Genomic DNA, 17,326 nt, shown 5'->3' with positions numbered 1-17,326 from the left:
TACTGCTCCAGTGTGATTATACACTGCGTTCCGGTATTCTGCAATCAAAGGAAGTGTAACTCAACAGCATCAGCCTCTAGTGTGAGATGAAACACACATGACAGCAGCGCTTTATAAACAAAACCAATGGCATAATGTGGCAATAACAATAATTTAATATGGCAGCTAAACTAGTCCTCTGCTCAGAGGATAAGAAGCTCCTCCTCCAACTTGTTTTCCCAATTTGCGGCCGCTGTTCTTCTTTTTTGAGATAGCCGCTAACTGCTAACAGCTACTTTTTAAATCTCCTGCAGTGGATCACACACATAACATGTCGTCAAAATGTCACACCCTGTCTTGCCAAGCTGTCCTGTTTATACAGACACCGTTTCAGCGCTGTTACTACCTCCAGGGCGGAATAAAGGCCACTCTTTCTCCCCATTCAGCAATCATATGTTATACAGAACAGCAAGGTGGCATACTGACGCAATATTCCCGCCCTGAACATGCAGTGTGAAAGGGGCTATAGAATGTGGCGACACCTCGCAGACAACCTGTCACCATACTCTTAATAATGTGTCACATCAGGTCTTAATAAATTATAAATGGCTGAGTTATTTACAAAGTTGTCAGAAGGGGGGACATAAGAGAGGCCGCAAACATGTTTATTTCTGTGGCAAAGATGGAGATTTTCACACAGGTGCCTATGGGGATTGCCTCGCTTTTGGAGCCAGCCTCAAGTGGCCACTAACAGAACTGCAGTTTTTTGGCGCATCAACTTTGGCAGCATGTTGAAAAGTTGTGAAAAGGTAGAAAAATTAAAACACACACAGCCCAATCAGTGACAATCAGCTGCTGGTGTGTGAGAAACCCACTGACTGATAAGTTCATGCTACTTCCTGCTCTGCTTGTCTGTATATCTTGAGAGTGACGTGGGGAACATTTGCACAGGCATTAGAGACACTTAAGATCATGACAGAAGGTGTTTGCTTGATTGTGTAAACATGCATGAGTGGAGGTATCTGAGGGATATTTGATGAGATTTAGGTGTGTATGAGGCCTGGAGTCCAAAATTCAGAATCAAAAGATGGGAAGGAGGGACACAATACTGTCAGTGATTCACTCATACACACCAGGCACAAGAGGCATAATAGGAACTACTTATAGCCACAATATGGAGCTGTCTGCACCCAAATGACGATAATTAGACAGAACAGGATCAGATGGGGGATTTACATACAAAGCCTCAGTCTGCCACGCACGGGGTCATCAGAAATGTTCAGGATGACGAGTGAAAGTGAACTATTTATCCCTGAAATAATGCTGACTTGAGTCCAGCATGTGGCTACACTTTTTGAACTAAATGCTCGATGATATTCCACATATAATTTTTGAAAAGATGCCGTCTATTTAATTAAAGCCATTTATTTAATGACAAAAATGACACTTTCTGATAAACTTTATGAAGAACAAAATCATATTAAATGTATTTTTCTTTGAGGATGGGGAGCATCATCATTACAGATGTGCTTTAAACGAAATAAGTCTGCAGCTCTGTTTTGAGCTTATGCCATGATTTACTGTCCTTCCCTCTCATCCTGGCAGCACTGTACCAAATTGCTGGGCTTTGGTCTTGATGACACAGAACAGCATATTGCATAATGTGCTTTGCTGCTGCAGAGGATGCTACAGCAAGCAGCAGGAGTGGCCAGCTTCTTTTTGGTGTTATCACACCCCAGCTTCATTTTCTTTAGTCTTGTTTCCGCCTGGAAACGTGTCCATATCAAGAAAACTTTAAACTTGTCAAATTAATTTTAGTTCACAGGCCACATACAGTCTGATTTGATTGCAGGTGGAACCTTTTTTTTTGTTCAAAGAAGGACACTTAAAGTCTCAGTATATGGTCGGGGTGGAAAAGCCTCTGAAGCAACCTTCACAAGCACATCACTATTAGGTGTGCGAGGTCATCCAGTGGGCCCCGATTGGACCATTTGGTGGGGCGGTTCTGGCCCCCAGGACGTATGTTTGACACCCCTGTTTTAAAGGTGCTACACACAAAAGTCAATTTTAATATGGTAACCATCATTTTGACCCTAAAATTTTATTTTTTTTTGTACATTTTTTGGGGCTGGGGAGATAACACATAGAATAAACACCTAATATGGACCACTAATAATAATAAAAAAATCAGTTTTCTAGAAAAACATCAGTCCGCTTCTGGTATTATCATATTCATCAGTAAAATCTTTAGAGTAATTGAAGTACCTATCAGAGGTAGAGTAACCCTTAGTGTCATTAGCACCACTATAATGTAATAATAATCAAACATTATGTATGTAGCACAATTCATGCAAAAAAAAGCCACACAACAACGATAATAATAACATTTATGATAAAACTATAAAACAAGGAAAGATGATTTAATCATAATTGAAGTTCAATTCAAATAAATGTTTGTCTTCCAATTTATGATTTATTTTGAGGTGCGATTAATAATAGATTATACTTATGGCTACTACGTTTATTTTTTTTTTTTATCTCTTTCTTTCTTTGTTTATTTATTTTTTGATCATATCTGAAAGTGAATACACCACACATTATGTTAGTGTGCAGGGTCATCCAGGGGGCCAGATTGGACCCTTCGGCGGACCAGTTCTGGCCCCCGGGCCGTATGTTTGACACCCCTGTTTGGAAAGGTGCTATACACAAAAAGTTAATTTTTATATTATTACCATCATTTTGACCCCCCAAAATGTTATTTTTTGTACACTTTTAGGTGGGATGGGACATAACTTATAGAATAAACACCTAATATGGACTGCTGAATGATGATGAAATGTCAAGTGGTATCAGCTTTCTGGAAAGACGTCAAACTATTATTATCATATTCATCAGTAAAATTAGTGTCAGTGAAACTGAAGTACCCATCAAAGGTGCAGTTACCCTTGGATTCATCAACATCACCATATAATAATACTAATAAATGTTATTTATATAGCACAATTTAGGCCTAAAAAGCAACACCAAAAAAGAAAATAATCACATCTGTGATTAAAACCCAAATCAAGGAAAGTGATGTGATTTAGTTAAAACTGAAGTCCAATTCAAAGAAATGTTTGTTTTCCAATTTATGATTTTTTTTTAAATTTATTTTATTTACTTATTTGATTTTACTTTAATCTATTTTTATTATTTTTCTGTTGTTGTTGTTTTTTTTTTAATCTGAAAGTCAACACACCACAGATTATGTTGGGCTACAACAGCTGGAAACCGAGATGGTGGAGGGCTCCAATTACACAGAGATAACACACACTGTTCTGGCTTTACAAACATCTCAAATATAATTATTGTTTTCATTAGAATTATGAAAAGTATGGGCTTAAAAAAATAAATAAAGATGTGATAGGTTAAATCACGACAGGACAAATGTAGTCGCCACTTCTCTCCTCCCTGAGGGGGGATGCCTCCTGCCAGAGAACCTGTTCAGTAGGATTTCATTGACGTTATCAGATTGAAGTCAACAAACTCGGGTTTAACGTGTCAAACTAACTCGTAACATAGTTTCTAACCGAGTAAAGAAATAAAACTAGAAGTGAGACTCACCTCTGACACACAGTAACGACATGGCAAAGCTTCCAGCGACCGTCCAGCACTTTGACACAGTTTGTAAGAGCAGCTCTCAGCGGAGATTTACTCTGTCCGGTGTCACTGGATCATTGTACTGGTTAAATCACTTCTCAAACCGCCGGCGAGCTCCGAGTCGATGTTCACAGGTGGTTCCCCGAGTCTGGACTCGAGCAGAGAGCTGCAGCCCCCCGCCACGGCCTCGCCATTATTAAAACTCTCATCACAGGTTTTCAGACTGAAGAACAACCTGAGGGCACTGAGAGAGGAGAGGAGGGCGGAGCCGAGGCACCTGTGACTGGCGCCTGAGGCGGCCAATGAGAAGGCAGGACTATGCTTTAGGGCGGGGTTTGTTAAAATACATGTGACCAATAGCAGAGGGGAACAGGTTAGAGGAGGAAACAGGTGACGCACACAGATTCAGAGCAGATAAAACACCTGTAGCTCCGCAAATCAGTTTGGAAATGACTTATATTGAAGAGTTAATGCATGTTTCCTTTTAAATACTTAACTGTGATTAATATTAAACAGGTGTCCTTCAAATGTTTCATAAACATGCAGAAATATAAAAAAGACATTAACACAAACTGCTCTCTCTGTGTGTAAATCTATCAGATTTCCACCAGCAAATTCTCCTTTATTGGAAGCTGTTATTATCCAAACCAGTTGAAAATAAAATATTTTTTAATAAGAATACAGTGAAGAAATTAAGGAAACAATATTTATCCTATCCAGTCCTACCAAAAGTCCAAAAAGTGACATTTAATATTTGAAACTGAGATTTTCTTCCAGTGTGAGCCTGTACAGGAATTTTGGATATATTGATACACCCTTTAAAAGTGATGTTGATTAAAGCTGTTGTAATTATAAAGGAGAAAAAAATGCAGTTTTTAATTAACAGTTTGATTCTGTTGGGTAAACACTTTGTTCATAGGTGTAAGTATCTAAAAGGTTAACATCAATGGATAGAAGAGTGAACTCAAGCTGTTTGCAAAATCTCTTCAGTACATGATGATCAGAAACTGTTTTCCTTGTCGGACCTGTTTCTGTTATCCTCACTTCGTTAATGTAAGAACTCTGTATTTGAAGATTGTGTTTTGATTTGTGTTATGTATATTATATTGTAAACAACTGTATCAACACAATTAATTCTTCAAGTATTGAAATATGCCTTAAAGTTTGTACTAGAATGGTGTTCAATAAAAACTACTCGCATTATTCTCACACCAAGACATTCTGGAAAGACTTTTGAATAATTAATTAAATAATTAACTGGGTAATGAGTCTGGTGAAGTATTTTCCGTAAATGTAAGTTTAGCAATAATAAACCTTATACTGGTGTTTCTCTGAAGGATGTTGAACACTACATGAAACGGCTTTTTGATCCAACCAACAAACAGACTACTGAGACACTTTACATCTGTATGTCTTATAATATCTTTGGCTCTCTGTTATTGTTGTGTTTGTATACTTTCAACTGTATACTGAGTCATTTTTACAGTGTGTTATTTGAATAAAGAATGATTAAAAAAATGTAGCTCTTTATAAGAGTGATTGTTTTAGCTGTTTTATGACTTTTTTTAAAGACAGCTGTATTGTTTTACATTTACATTTTACACTTGTAGCTTCATAATTAGTCTTCTATATGCTTTTATAGTTTGCTTTTTTAGTCAAAATAACACAATGTGAAAATTACAAGTGTACTGCCTTTGACTTTTCCTATTTGAAACACACAAGAGCACTAATTTGTTAATTTCTCAGATCTCTTTTATTTCTCATTCTATGGCTATTTTTACTCTCAAATATATGTTATCAGTGCATTATTCCCACATAGTTTGTCTTATTCCAGTATATTATCTGTCGCATTACTGTAACCTTTTCTGTGTCTAAGTTAAGCTGCTTAGTGTGGCTGCACACTATTACACTTCTTTTTAAGTGTCAATCAAGTCAAGTTTATCCCTTCATCACAAAGACGTTCACAAAAAGAGCCAGTTAACATAAAATAAAATAATAAAATAAAATAAAATGAATTAAATTAAATTAAATTAAATTAAAACAAATAAAATAAAATAAAATAAAATAAAAATATGTGCCTCATTCAAAGTAGCCTGTTTAAAGGTCATGACATAAACCAATGAATGCCCCCAAAAAATTCTTTTTTCTCTCTTCATTTATCACAAGGAGAATGTACAGAACAATTCGGGGAATACAAGTTCAAGGATAAAAGAACTTAACAGCGATGGTCAAAGTGATGCTGCAGCACAAACTCAAACAAAAAAGACAACAAAAAAGGAGAAACAATCAGGTATATAAAAAAGGAGCACAGGAGAGCAAGGCAAGATATTTTAAAAGAGCAAGGCCCTAGATACAGATGTATACAGTTTTTGACATTAGGCTACAATTCACTTTATTTCCATATATTTTAGCGGCTTGAAATAGTAGCCAAAGTTATTTATAAACACAGTGAAAGAGGGAGTACATCCTAACAGTAAGTTAAATTGTAAACCTGAGTACTGCCTGCAACACACAACTGTAGCAGTGTGAAGACAAAGCCAACAGCACCCCGCTCTGTATTTGGTAAGTCATTGCATTGGGTAGGTATTTCAAAGTGATTTAGGTGCAGAATATCAAGATACTCTTTGGACAAATACAGTAGTGGAGAGTGGAGAAGAAAAATGCATGAAAGTCCTTAAAAATACTATTTTTTAATAGTATTTTTTAAAGGCTATACAATTGATCATTAATTAGCAAATGTGAAACGTTAATTTCTAGCCAATAAGACGCTTAATTGTTCTTACTGCTACTTAAATCTTAAATGTAAGCACAGAAGAAGAAACTATGGGAACAAGTAACACTGCAGGGCCACTTTGGGGGAAAGGAGAAATAAAATATACTTTATTAATAATTCAGTTTTGTAAATACGGGGTATCTTTGCGGTGCTGTACTGGGAAACAAAACAGTGACCTCATAACGTGAAATAAATTACCTTATACGACTAAACAGTGATAGTAATACCTGTATATAACATTATCTTGCTAGCGGAACCATTAGTCGCTCAGCTCTGCATCCCGCACCGTCGGAGGCTTTTACCGTTGCACCACTGATGTAACTTTCATTTCCTGATCGGTAAGGGGTCACACACATGACTACAGAGTTTGTGTAGACTCCACTTTACAAAACTGAACCTTCTCCACATTACTGCTGGACTAAATTACAGTAAAGGATGTTTCGCACGCTGTGTCGGACCGGAGGAGCTCTGCTGCAGGTAAAGCTTTATCATCACATCCGGTTTGTTAGCTCGAGCTCAAGAATTGTTTCACAGCCGTTGGTGAAGTGGGTGTCATTCAGGGTGCAGCAGGGTGTTAATAATCTATGAAATGTCACTCTTAGGTCGGATAAATGTTCAACTGAGTCCGTAAAATGTTAACATGAGAGGCACCTTTATTAGCTAGTTGTAGCTTGCTAACATGCTAACCATTCATTCAGCATAAGATATGTAAGTAAGCTCACTATTATGACATGTTACACCTCCATACTGTCTACTTATACATAATACATGATGTCAGACTTTTAAGGATACATACATACTGTATTTTAAAAGGGCACAATGTTTAAACAGAATTTTTTTTTTTACATAAATTAGCAAATTTGAAATGGGCTCTGTTATTTTAATAATCTTGTAGTCCATATTATCACCCAGTATAAAACAAGCCAAGCCATTAAAAGCTGTAACTTGCACATTTCTTGAGCCCAATATAAAAACAAGCTCAGTAGTTATTTAACAGATATAAAACTCTTAAATCAGCAAAGTATAAATATCTACCCATGAAATAAAACTACTTAATGTAACGATGCATGCACTGTAGTAAAAAGTATGAAAATGTAGCTACTAAAAAAATATTGGAGTAAAATAACATATTTATTTATAACATATTTTTATATTTATCTGTAATAAAAAAAAGTCCCAAAGAAATTAAAATAATCCTTCAAAAAAAATCAGTCAAAAATATATTAAAAAGTGTTTTTAAGTCTTAAGACATATCAAAAAAAATAAATAAATAATAATAATAATAATAAACTTTATTTATATAGCACCTTTCATACAAGAAATGCAGCTCAAATTGCTTTACAATAAAGGCAGTATAATCCCTGAGTGCTTCACATGAAAATAGACAGAATGAGCATAAACAGAAATCATCATAGAATCATAGAATTGTTCAACTATAAATCATAAAATCAAGCAAGCATTTTTAACATTTTTATTAGTTTTTAAACAACATATAAACTGCTTTACAGCATTATGAAAAAGAAAGGAAAACAAGGGGTATACATATGCACATGTGCACATATCTACAGGTAACTAAACATGCGCAGAAGCGTCAAAAGAACAGGCAGTTGCAGAGGATGAAGGGCTAATCAGGGCCCATCCTATTGTGATTGGCTACAAGATGTAATAAATAAATAAAGAACACAAGGAGTTCACAAGGAGTTATCAAGAAAGCGGGGGTTTAGAGTCGGGCTTTTATGTATTCCAAGTTGGGCAGCAACTAACGATTTTTCATTTTCGACTAATCTGTCGATTATTACTTCGATTAGTCGACAATCATTTTATCGAAAAATGTGTTAAAATGTTGAAAAATGTCGGTCTGTCTCTCTCAAACCCCTAAATTATGTCATCTAATGTCTTGTTTCATACTCATGCCAAAGGGTTTTAGTTCACCGTCATGGGAGAGTGTGTAAAGCTGGCAGTATCTGAACGTAAGGAGCTGCAATAAGAGTATTTTGGGGTACTTTTATAGTACTTTTCTATGAAAAATGACTCCAACTGATTAGTCGACTACTAAAATAGTCACTGATTATTTTAATATTTGATTAGTCAACTAATCATTGCAGCCCTAATTCCAAGAATGGATTCCAAATTCTCATAAATATATCAGAAGAGGCATTTAATGTCAGTGTTATTTTCTCAAGTTTGAGATGTTGCATCATCAATTCAAGTAAGATTTTAAAAGAGTTGCAGCGGCGTGAAGCGTAAATAGAAAGTAAAAGCTAAAAAGAAAGCGTTTCAGACCCATATCAGGAGCTAGATGAAGGCTAAAGTGAGCAGACACATTTTTATCTTTCTTTTAAAAATATTTAGCGAGCTAGCTTCCCTGATTTCTATAGGTAGTGTGTTCCATAGCTTTTAACTGACAAAGGCTGCATCCCTGATCTTCTTCCGGCTGTTACTGGGAACCTCCGGTAAACCAGCAGCAGATGATTGCAGTGTTCTTGGAGGCAAATTTTGGCAAGATCTGTGGCACTTATTATTTTTATGCAGGCTCAAATATCTTCTAAATGTTGTAGAACTATATGGATACGACACAGAATAAAAATTTGGCTGCAAGAAAATAAAAACTATTGGATATAGTCATTTTTGAAATTTGAATATTGGTCATTCAAGTGAAAAAAAAGATTACTGTAAAACATCTGGCAACAACTGTTAACATAAATACATATTGTAAACTATCCTTAGGGTTTCGTGGATGTTCGGTACAAATTTCAACCCAGTTCAGTGAAAAATAAGCACTTAGAGAGGCTTTGAATATGATCACAAAAATGATGTATTAAGCTCTGAGGGCCAAATAAAAAAATATCATAAGTAAGATAGGATTTGGAGTAGAGGTATAGGATTCTGCAGGGTCCTATGAATTTAAAAGTTTTCACATTATTTTTTCCCCCATAAAATCCATGACCTGAGCTGGGAGGTGTTGGTGTGTTGTATGGAATAACCCCAGTACCAGTTGCATCAGCTTTGACTGTTGGAAAATTTTAGGGGATTTTGCACACTGTCTGACTTCCACTTTCACTTTGATTTGATGCATCAACATAGAACAATGAAAATGACGGCTTTTTTCTCGACTGTGTGTCTCCGTAGCAAACCCAGCGGGCTGCGCCGAGGTTGTGGGTTACACCAGCTCAGCAGCGATGGGCGTCCAGCCTGCCCATGAACACTGTGGTCCTGTTTGTGCCTCAGCAGGAAGCCTGGGTGGTGGAGAGGATGGGTCGCTTCCACCGCATCTTAGAGCCGGTATTAATCCTAATTCTTAGACAATTTCTGATTAAATAACATCAAATACTACTGGGGGAAATAAAAACCAAAAGCTCATTAAGTATTTGTTTCTGTTTTAGGGTTTAAACTTCCTCATACCTGTACTTGACCGAATTCGCTACGTGCAGAGTCTCAAAGAGATTGTCATCGATGTCCCGGAGCAGTCTGCAGTAACTCTAGGTGAGGGACCAACAAAGTGTCACATTCATGACATAAGTTAATGAACATACAGTGTATTTTAAAATGACTATATCTTGTTTTTACAGACAACGTAACGCTACAGATTGATGGAGTGCTTTACCTAAGGATCCTAGACCCTTTTAAGGTATGCTTTAAGAGCTGCTTCAAATGCTGGAGTGATCGGCTTCTCCCTTGTGTTGTTTACGCTGACCAAATAACATATTTATTAATCTCTTGACATGTTCTTCTTGTTTCCAGGCCAGTTACGGTGTGGAGGATCCAGAATATGCCGTCACACAGTTGGCACAGACAACCATGAGGTCAGAGCTGGGCAAACTCACGCTGGACAAAGTGTTCAGGGTAATTAGAAACTACTATCCCACATCTGTGTAGTGTCAGTTTAGGTCCATTAAACATGCTTGTTTTTGCTACTGACAGACTCAGATTGTTGTGTTAAATGTCTGACAATCTACCCTTCATCTCCAAAATCCTCGAAAAAACAGTTGCTTCCCAACTCCATTCTCACCTATCCCACAATAACCTGTATGAACAGTTCCAGTCCGGTTTCCGCCCACTCCATAGCACTGTAACAGCACTCATCAAAATCACCAACGACCTCCTAATGGCAGCTGATCCTAGACTCCTCACCATCCTCTTCCTCCTCAACCGGAGTGCAGCCTTTGATACCATCTGTCACACCACCCTCCTCAACAGGCTATCCTCCATTGGCATCACTCACACTCTGTTAGACTGGTTCACATCTTACCTCTCTGGCTGCACTCGGTTCATTCAACTCAAGTCCTTTAAATCCATCCTTTCCTCCGTCACTTCAGGCGTGCCCCCGGGCTCTGTCCTGGGGCCCCTTCTCTTCATCACCTACCTCCTTCCCCTCGGCATTATCTTCCGCAAATTTAACATTCACTCCCACTGTTACGCTGATGACACGCAGCTCTACCTCACCACTAAACCCTCGTCCACTCTCCCGCCCACCTCCCTCACTGATTGCATCAGTGAAATAAAAACCTGGTTCACCCTAAACTTCCTCAAATTAAACAGTAACAAAACTGAGGTTCTCCTCATTGGCACCAAATCCACTTTATCCAAAACTGACAGCTTTTCTCTCTCTATTTATAAGTCCTCCGTTTCACCCTCCCCCTAGGTTAAGAGTCTGGGTGTCATCCTTGACAGCACACTATCCTTTCACACCCACATCAATAACATTACCCGGTCTGCCTACTTCCACCTACGAAACATCAATCGTCTCCGCCCCTCACTTACCCCCCACACTGCCGCCATCCTTGTCCACAGCCTCATCATTTCCCGTCTTGATTATTGTAACACTCTCCTCTTCGGCCTCCCTCACAAATCCCTCCATAAACTTCAACTGGTCCAGAACTCAGCTGCCCGTACCCGTATCATTACTCGAACCCCCTCCATCCACCACATCACTCCTGTCCTCCAACAGCTCCACTGGCTGCCGGTTCAGTTCTGTATTCAATTTAAAGTCTTCCTGTTAACATTCAAGGCCATCCACAACCTCGCCCCCCATATCTGTCCAACCTCCTCCATGTTCCCACTCCCTCCCGCTCCCTCAGATCCTCTTCCTCCACACACCTGTCTGTCCCCTCCGCCTGCCTCACCACCATGGGGAGCAGAGCATTCAACCGCTCTGCTCCCCGTCTCTGGAATTCATTACCACCCCAACTCAGAAACATCGATTCATTCCCCCATTTCAAATCACAACTCGAAACACATCTGTTTAAAACTGCCTATTCCATCTGATGCCAATTGCTCTGTCACTTTCTATTGTTTTTTTTGTGTTTTTTTTATTTTTTTTATTGTTTCTTTTTAATCTCTTTTAAATGTCATTTTGTGTATCTGTATGGTGTCCTTGAGTGCCAAGAAAGGCGCCTTCAAATAAAATTTATTATTATTATTATTATTGTTATTATTATTATTTTGGAGAGGATCCCTTCAAAGATAGATCTTTTTATGAAAGAGTAAGGTCCTTTTTCTTTAACCACAAACAGCCTTGAAGTCACTTTTCAGCAAACCCACCAGACTCCATTTAAAAAAAACAGTAATTTTAGCGTGTGTAGAGCCTGCATATTTTAATATGAAACTGGGTAAAGTAAGGGTTTATTTCAATCAAACTAAAGTTGGTGATTGTTAGAACAGTGGTGACTTTAACCAAGGTTGGTTTTGTGGGGTTTAATTTGTTTCTGTTGACTGTAAATTAAGTGTGTTCCACTGTGATAGAATTGTTGATCATTTAAATGGATTCCGGCGGGTTTGACTAGAGCTACTTACGTTGTCTCCGTCAGTCACTTGGACACAAAAACATGGAACAATAGGGTACATATAATGAAGTTAACCTTTAACATTGTTTACTTTTTATTCTTTATTTTTTAAGGAAAGGGAGTCCCTCAATTCCAACATCGTCCACTCCATCAACCAAGCTTCAGACGAGTGGGGGATCCGTTGCCTCCGCTATGAAATCAAAGACATACATGTTCCACCTCGTGTCAAAGAGTCGATGCAGATGCAGGTGGGGCCAATACAATGATCACTGTAGACACCCAAGAATGTTTTATTAAAGGAGCAAATGCAATTTTGTAAATCCTCCGAGTCTGGCATAAACATTTAGTTTTTTGCACAGATGACCCAGGAGGTCTTGTTTTAACTGTAGTAACAATACTATAAAATTCAGCATTTGACTGGTGAGACTGTGCGGAAGCTAGAGAGCCGTATTAACTGCAGAATACATTCTTTTTATGTTTTCATTCCACTCTGTAGGTGGAGGCTGAGCGTAAGAAGAGAGCCACAGTGCTGGAGTCCGAAGGGACGAGGGAATCGGCCATTAATGTCGCTGAGGGTCGTAAACAAGCTCAGATCCTGGCCTCCGAGGGACAAAAAGCAGAGCAGATCAATAAAGCGGCTGGTGGGTGCACTTAGAGACACGGTTTAGTTATTTTTTTATCTGTAGTTTTTAATGCAGCCTGTGTGCTCAAAGGGATGGTGCTTGCTTGTTTCCCCTGCTGTTTATGTGACAAAGGGATAGTGTGGATCTTTTGAAGTGAGGTTGTATAAGGTACTTATCCACAGTCAGTATATTAGCTACAGTAGATAGTGGTTGGCATGCACCCAGTTTGGAGAAGCAGACAGAAGTCCCACCATGGACGCAATGGAGTCTGGCTTTGAGGAGAGTTATATAATGGCTTCAGCTCCCCGTCATAGGACTTTATCATCAGTCGGAAACCTGCAAGCAGTCTGCGTTGTTCTTCTGGGCACATTTCGGTCCCCATATTTAGAATAGAATAGAATGAATAGTTTATTTCAGTTACCTTTCGGTTACAATATACAATACTTAAATTGTGTGCAATCAACTGACAAAACATTTACATACATATTTGCACTACACATTTTCTCACAACAAAATTTAACAAGCTCTGCAACCGAAAAAGGAATAGGCTGAAGCCGAGGCTTATTTTTGCCTATCCTGTACAATCCATAAGATAACCCAGAGTATCAGTAATACAAAGAAAAAAACACAACAAAATTTACTCTAAATTCTTCTTCTTAATCATTTCACAATTCAATCATTTTACATTGTAATCCTTAATTATTTTACCTTTCAATGTTTTTTGAAACTCAACAGAGATCTACACAATTTCAACTCATCACTAACCCAATTCCATAATTTAACTCCCAAAAATGAAACACATCTGTATTTAACATTAGTTCTCACATTACTAATTTCAAAGACACTATGTGGAACAAATAGGCAAATGTCCATACTGAATTGCTAACTTCAATTTAATTGACATAATTCTGAGTCGCGAACAGTTTTAGATGGCTAAAGTATTGGTTTTGTGGCTGACCCCTCCACCTCAGTACATTGCTTCGCTTCCGTGTCAGCACTCCTGCCTGCTTCTCCAAACTGGGGGCGTGCCAACTGACATCTGCTGTAGGTGATCCACTGACTATGGGGAATTACCTCATACAACCCCACTTCAAAAACATCTTTTTAAGCTGAAGTTTTAAGGCTAAAAACACTGACTCATTACTGTGTTCCCTCCTCTAGGTGAAGCCCAAGCCGTGTTAGCCAAAGCAGAGGCTAAAGCTAAGGCAATCCGGGTGCTGTCCGAGGCTCTGACCCAGCAGGTGAAGAGTACTTCCTGTTCTTAAATGACACCCATGATCACAGTCTTATCTATGGAAGCTGATGTGGATTATTTTTCTTGTGCATTGAACAGAATGGAGACGCAGCAGCCTCCCTAAGCGTGGCCGAGCAGTACGTGTCTGCTTTCTCCAACCTCGCCAAAGAGTCCAACACCATCCTCCTGCCCTCAAACACCGGCGACATCAGCGGCATGGTCACACAGGTATGCACAGCAGGGTGAGAAAGCATCTTTTTTGTCTTCAATCATGACTATAACGGTTCTCACACTGTCCTCCCATACTCAGGCTATGACCATCTACGGCACGTTGGCAAAGACGAATCAAAAAAAAGCGCCAGAAGCGGTGGAGGAGAAGAGCGAAGCCCCTGAGAACCAGTCATCTCAATAGCACAGGACTCGCAGAATGAACTCATAAGCAGTAATAACGACAGCGAACCAGGGGAGAGCAGCTTGTGTTTCAGTTATCGGGGCTCCAAGGCGTCACCGTGTGACGTTCACGCACCTTCTACAGCCAGGACAGAAGGAGAAAACACCAACTTTACAAACGTTTTGGATGTCTTGGAGTCTTGGGAAAATGACATCTTTTGTAAGAAGATTTGTAATCATCACTGACTATTCTTTACATTCAGTTATCGGATTGGGAGATAACACCAGCTTTCTTTGGTGGGCTGATAAAATGGAGATATTGATGACAGAGTTTTGGGTATATAAGCCACAGTGGCCAGTGGATGACGATGTAAGGCCTGGGTGTTGTGCAGTATCCAATTTATTTGCATAAAGTCATTATTTGTTGGTTTATTTCATGCATCAGATCTGTTGCGTGTGGTTAATATTGTTGCATAAATCCTACTAGAATTGGATGTGAAAGTTTTCAGTTTGCTGTATTTCCAAATTTAAGTGATAGATACAGTTGGGTTAAATGTTTCCTCCTTTTGCAACCTGTTCTCCAGGGCTTGTTTTCAGTTTTGATCCATCTGCTTTGATACGGCTTGTTTGTCAGCATCATTGGGACCAGCAGATTTAAGTTTCTACATGTGATGTCTGGTTTGATGCCTCTGACTGAGGGAAAGTTCCCCAAAGTGTAGTTAATTCACAATTTAGCCCTTGTTAGATTAAAACATTATCTCCCCGAGAAAAAAGCTAAACAAGTATTCAGTAAAGTTATTTCCCTGCTATTATTCAGAAACAAATCCTTTTTGATAACTAGTTAGTACACAAAGTCGGCCCTAAGAACCAATATTCTTCTTTATGTCTTATGGAGTATATTTATTCAGTTTCATGGCTCTCCACAAACACAGCAAGTTGTTATTTCCTCGGCTTCACTGCTGCTCACAGGTTTAGGATAGATAATGCAAACATGAAATTGACGCGGGTGCCATTTTGGCGAGACGTTGAAGTTATGACGTGGTGGGATGGGACATTGTGAAGCACTTGTTGAAAATACAGTTTGTTAGGAGGATATGTGTAGAACAATTCAGTAGAGACAACTGGACTTCTTCGAATGTGATGCTCGGAAACACAAACTGTTGAAGAAACAAATAAATGTGAAAGCTGACATTCATGTTTTTGGGTCACTTTTAGGTTCAGTGATGTTAAAAACCATAAAATGAAATATAATAAAAAATGCATAGGTTAACAAGGTGTCAATGAATAGATTTTAAAATGTGCCGCTATGATAATGAACTATGGATGTATGATACAAATGTGCCAGGGTTCATTCTGTGATGCATGACGGGGAGGAACAAGTGACAGAATCCAGCAGCTTTTGATTTCACACCATCATTTGACAGATTTCTGAAGTTCCAGGATTTTTTGGCAGCACATATGAAGAAAGAAGAAAAAAAGGCATATTACACCAAAATGGAGTTTGGACAGAGTTTACATTCAATTCATTTATTGTATTCATTTAACAGGTGATATCTGGTCTTCATTTTTTCCTCCTACAAGGTTACGATCCATAGAATACTTAAGTTTTTCGTTGCTTGACATACTGCAATCGTTGCATCCTTTCAATTAATTAATACAAATACATACTACAAACTTAAAGCTATTCATGCTATGGTGTGCATGCTGCCTGTGAGGCAACTTTGAGGGCTGAAACACCCGGACTTCAGAGGGGAGGCAATAAAAGTATTTGAAAGTTTCAGCCCTCTATTTTGCCTGACAGGCGGGATGCACAAAGTGGAACAGCTTGAGGCGTGTAGTTTTGTTAGCGTTGTATTTTATTGCATTATAAATAAATGTTATTATTTTTTCCTAATTCATTAAAGTAAGTAGAACTAGAACTTGATAAGGTGATTTTTTTTGCAGACCTGGTTGAAATTTGTCATGGTCAATTTCAGGGAAATGCTTGGTTTTATTTTCATTTATTTATTTTAATGTCACATAAGAAATTATACAAAATAAGTCAGAGAATAGACACACAAAGATAGAATTTAGCAAGAGTAGTGGAAATTATTTTGCAACATTAACAAACAAAAAAAAAATATCTTAAAAATCAAGAGAAAAGGCTTTTCTTAAAAAAAAAAAAGAAAAGAAAAGGCAACAAAGGGACTGTCCTGTACTTGTAAGAGATAAGAGGAGGGGTGGCTGGGGTATGACTTTGTTTTGTTTTTTATTTGTTTGTTTGTTTTTCCACCCTTCCCGAAGCTACGGATTTTTTCCTTGAGCTTCCCTGATGAATCTGTGGATAACGTTTGACCCTCCCTTAATCATGAATTGCTCAGTTTTGAAAAACGTACCCTTTGACGTTTGAAAGTTAAAAGTTAGAGTTAAAATCCTGGAGTTTTTTTTTTATTATTCTTGTCGTGCATGCTGGTTAGTTTGTGCAAACAGTTTATTTTTGGCAACATTTTAAATGAGACGTACAATAAAGTGATCTTGATGAAATATCACTATTTTACACTCAGATTTGGGCTTTTTTTTCTCTTCTCTGACAGAAGCGTTCGTCCCACATAATGTGTTCAAGGACCATCAGAATATCCAATAATAATTTCTGCTTCTTTTTGTTTGTTTGTTTGTTTGTATGTTTTTACAGCTTCTTGCAATGAACAATGTGTAATTTGTGCGATTTTTTTATAAAAATAAATTAATAAATGTAGTAGTCAATTAAAAAAAATAGAATAATTACAAATATAAAAAAATATATTTTAAACATGTAAAAAAAAACCTAAATAAATATAAAATATCAAAAATAAAATACATGTAAAATAAAAATAAATGAATAAATATAACAAACATCCATTTAAAAAAGTCCCTCCCCAGTGCTTAA

At 37.9% G+C, this 17,326-nt stretch overlaps 2 protein-coding genes across 3 annotated transcripts in view; one reads left to right on the top strand and one right to left on the bottom strand.

Moving 5' to 3' along the window:
• The window catches only part of LOC125905893 (protein unc-13 homolog B-like), a 91,786-nt gene extending 87,917 nt beyond the window's left edge, over positions 1 to 3,869 (bottom strand). For both annotated transcript variants that reach the window (XM_049604180.1, XM_049604181.1), the window contains exon 1: positions 3,583 to 3,869. In XM_049604180.1, the coding sequence (XP_049460137.1) occupies positions 3,583 to 3,604 (22 nt within the window). In that variant the 5' untranslated portion in view covers positions 3,605 to 3,869. The remainder of the gene's footprint in view (positions 1 to 3,582) is intronic.
• Positions 3,870 to 6,699: 2,830 nt separating this feature from the next.
• Positions 6,700 to 15,694, top strand: stoml2 (stomatin (EPB72)-like 2). Its single transcript, XM_049604581.1, has 10 exons — positions 6,700 to 6,868; positions 9,521 to 9,673; positions 9,775 to 9,874; positions 9,961 to 10,019; positions 10,133 to 10,234; positions 12,288 to 12,422; positions 12,671 to 12,815; positions 13,959 to 14,038; positions 14,131 to 14,259; positions 14,342 to 15,694. Exons 1-10 carry the CDS (start codon positions 6,827 to 6,829, stop codon positions 14,441 to 14,443), a joined length of 1,047 nt encoding a protein of 348 aa, XP_049460538.1. The 5' UTR covers positions 6,700 to 6,826; the 3' UTR covers positions 14,444 to 15,694.
• The last annotated feature ends 1,632 nt before the right edge of the window (positions 15,695 to 17,326 follow it).

Source organism: Epinephelus fuscoguttatus, linkage group LG18 (genome assembly GCF_011397635.1).
Source record: "Epinephelus fuscoguttatus linkage group LG18, E.fuscoguttatus.final_Chr_v1".
NCBI classification, from domain to species: Eukaryota; Metazoa; Chordata; class Actinopteri; order Perciformes; family Serranidae; genus Epinephelus; species Epinephelus fuscoguttatus.
Note: the sequence above shows the minus strand (reverse complement) of the source record. Positions and strands in the feature narration are given on the sequence as shown.